Source organism: Quercus robur, chromosome 4, assembly GCF_932294415.1.
Source record: "Quercus robur chromosome 4, dhQueRobu3.1, whole genome shotgun sequence".
Lineage (NCBI taxonomy): Eukaryota > Viridiplantae > Streptophyta > Magnoliopsida > Fagales > Fagaceae > Quercus > Quercus robur.
Window position 1 is genome coordinate 17,972,747 of NC_065537.1, and position 3,377 is coordinate 17,976,123.

The 3,377-nt window shown below is 42.8% G+C and overlaps 1 protein-coding gene and 1 pseudogene across 1 annotated transcript; both read left to right on the forward strand.

The window, feature by feature from the left end:
- Positions 1-469: 469 nt before the first annotated feature.
- LOC126720724 (uncharacterized) lies at positions 470-2,297 on the forward strand. The gene has a single exon (XM_050423492.1). The coding sequence runs from the start codon at positions 733-735 to the stop codon at positions 1,957-1,959; it is 1,227 nt and encodes a 408-aa protein (XP_050279449.1). The 5' UTR covers positions 470-732; the 3' UTR covers positions 1,960-2,297.
- Positions 2,298-2,526: 229 nt separating this feature from the next.
- LOC126724659 (small nucleolar RNA Z122) lies at positions 2,527-2,627 on the forward strand (annotated as a pseudogene).
- Positions 2,628-3,377: the final 750 nt, after the last annotated feature.

Here is a 3,377-nt window from a genome sequence, read left to right on the forward strand (position 1 = left end):
TTATACTCTCCAGCGTTCCCTTCTCTATTAACATAGATATTTTAGATTTTTTTTCAAAACTGTTTCCATACCGTTCTTGCCCTTTCTTTCAGGGGGACCTCGGATATGCCGATGACAGAATTACCCTCGACTATGTCTCAAGACCACTTGGACTTTTATTACACATCCTCGGCTATACCCCTCCTCAGCTAGGACCTTGGGCCCCAATGTAAAAATGGGTCAAGACCACAAATTCCTGGCTCCACATATATATATATATATATATATTTTTTTTTTTAATTTTAATTTTATAATTTTTGGTTTTTGTCACAATGACATAATATATGAGATAGGAATGAGAAATAGAGGCCGAAAGGGAGACGTAAAAACAAGAGAGAATGAGAGCGCCTACAAGCCAACTGGGCCTACTACTAGTCTAGCTTTGAATCTAAACTGTAAAGTAATAAAACGCACGCAAATCAGTGTTATATATGTATGTACCCTTCTTGCTTCACACCATTTCATAAACTCTCTCTCTCTCACGCTCACTCTTCAATCACATTAACGACAAACCTCTTTTCTTCCAAACCCTAGAACAGAGCTACTACACAAAAACCCTAATCTCCCTCTCTCTCTCTCTCAATCTTTCTAGAGATCTTGCTGCATTTTCCGGCGATGTGATTCCGGCGAAACTCATAGCATTTCCGTTTTTTTTTTGAAACACCACAGCTTCACCAACATTGTTTACAGAAAATGGCCTCAGCATGTGTAAACAACATCGGAATGTCGCCGGAGAGCTTCATCGACCTAGCTCCGGCGACCTACGGCTGGCTCAGCCCTCGCATCTCCTTCAGCCGCGACGACGACTCTTCAAAGCTCGCGGCTCCCAAGCCGCAAGCGTCGCCGGCGAAATCGGCGCCTCCCTCTGAGCTACCAGATCTGGAAGCACCGGCCGGAGATTTCGAGTTCAGGCTGGAAGATCCAGTGGCCATGCTCCCCGCCGACGAGCTCTTCTCCGACGGAAAGCTCGTGCCACTACAGCTCTCGTCGGTCAAACCTCAAGTCAACGACGCCACCATTTCCGAGATCAGGTCGCCGGATTCTCCAAAAACCCGCCGGAGACCCGAGATCTCCAGCACCGACCCGTACCTCTTCTCTCCCAAAGCTCCGAGATGTTCTAGCCGTTGGAAAGACCTTCTCGGCCTTAAAAAACTCTACCACAACTCAAACCCCAAACCCGACCCAAAAACGACACCGTCGTCCACCACAAACACCAAATCCCTCAAACACTTCCTCCAACGAAGCTCGAAGTCTACCACCACATCATCATTATCTCTATCTTCCTCATGCGACTTGTCGTTGAGCCTCCCTTTGTTAAAAGACACAGACTCTTCCTCATCCGAGTCGTTATTATCTTCTTCTCGATTCTCGCTTTCCTCCTCTTCCTCCTCCGGCCACGAGCTCGAAGATCTCCCCAGACTCTCCCTCGACTCCGAGAAACAAAACCCGAACCCGAACCCAAACCCGATTTCAATCCACCGCAACCCGCCGAAGATGAGACCGGTAAAACCGAAGCAGACAAGGCAAATGGACAGCAATGGCAAAAACGTGAGAACAGGGAGGAGTTTTACGAAAGAAACCCAATCGACGAGTAGAGGAGTATCGGTCGATAGTCCGAGAATGAACTCGTCTGGGAAGATAGTGTTTCAGAGCTTGGAACGAAGCTCGAGCAGTCCGAGTAGTTTCAACGGTGGGCCCAGGTTTAAGCACAGAGGAATGGAGAGGTCCTATTCGGCAAACGTGAGAGTAACCCCGGTTCTCAATGTGCCGGTTTGTTCGCTCCGTGGCCCGTATTCCTCTAAATCGTTTGGGTTCGGACAGCTTTTCTCGTCGCCGCAGAAACGAGAAACCGGAGGCAACAGCAGAGGCCATTCATATTATCATAGTAGTAATAGCAAGAACCGCACCGATCGAATCTGACAAGAGCAGTAAAATTTTTGTTCTTGTTTATGTTAATGTCTTCTCTCTCTCTCTTTTTTTGAAGCAAATACCGCATGACATTGGTAGTTAATTTTGTTGCTCTAGTTATCAAAAAAAAAAAAAAAAAAAAACTGATTTTAGATCGTGTAAATATGCGGGGATTTTCTTCTGATGTTGTTGTTGTTCGGGTTTTGCTAACTTTAATGTTAAGGAAAAACAAAAAATAGGAACCCAAATCTATGAAGTAGTAGCTGAGTTTCAGGTTCTTGTAGGATGGCTCTTCTTGTTGTTGTTGTTCTTGATCTGAAAGGTTTGGAATCTCTGTTTTTTGCTGTTCATGTCTGAATGTGTTCGTGTTTGTGTTTGTGTTTGCAAGCACGCGCTCTGAGAGCGCGTAGGAGATATAATTATGGGTTTGGGTTAGATTTAGATTTAGAGTTTGGGGGAGATATAAGATTTGTCTTAATGATGTCTTTACACGGAGAGAGCTTAAGCTATGATTAATAAATTAAAATGTGTTATTAGTCGCTTTCCATGAATTTTACTTTGTAGTTTAGCGTGGGACGTTTTGGGAAACGATGCCAAAGTTTTTTAAACAGTTTTGTGATCAGAAGCGCCAGCGAGCTCTGCCGAATTTGTTTATATTTGCACGTCAGTCTGATCCAAAGCTACCCCTCTCTCTATATATTCCAATCTTAATTAGCATAATTAATGCTAGTAGATTAATGTTGTTACTGTTTATCTTGCTTTTTTGCTTTGGGTCGATGTGGACCACGTGTGATTCTAGTGTATAGGATTTAAATATGTAGGACAGGGTTTTATACAGGAGTGTACTTGTTTGTATTGTGCGGATAGTTACACCCCATCTTGACTTTGAGGGGATATGATAAATGAATTGCCATTATTAATGCCGCTGTTACGGGAAAAAAAAATTATTGTGATATAATGAAAAATAGTTGTAGTACACCATTATATATATTCATTTCTTTAAATCCCCACAATTCTTGGATCATATATTCCATTTAGCTCCATACTTGGTGTCATGTAATGTCTCATATTTGAGCTTAGATTATGGGCAAGGCTAGCTGGAATGGATGGGAATTAAGATTACTTTTAACATTCTAGGTGGCCTACAAGGATTGCGAAACCAAAGGCAGAGGCAGAGGCAGAGAGAGAGAGAGAGAGAGAGAGAGAGAGAGAGAGAGGCAGAGAACCCATGTGATATGTGCAAGGGAGTGAGTGAGGGCTAACTGGCTAAACAAAACAAAAATAAGGAAAATGCATTTCGAACTTGTTGGTTGTCCGCTGTCTATTATGAGTCCGTTTGGATTGAGCTTATTGTTGGTAAAAGTGAAAATATTGTAGTAAAATAATTTTTAAATGTGTGAAAAGTATTGTGCGATCCATTTTTAATATTT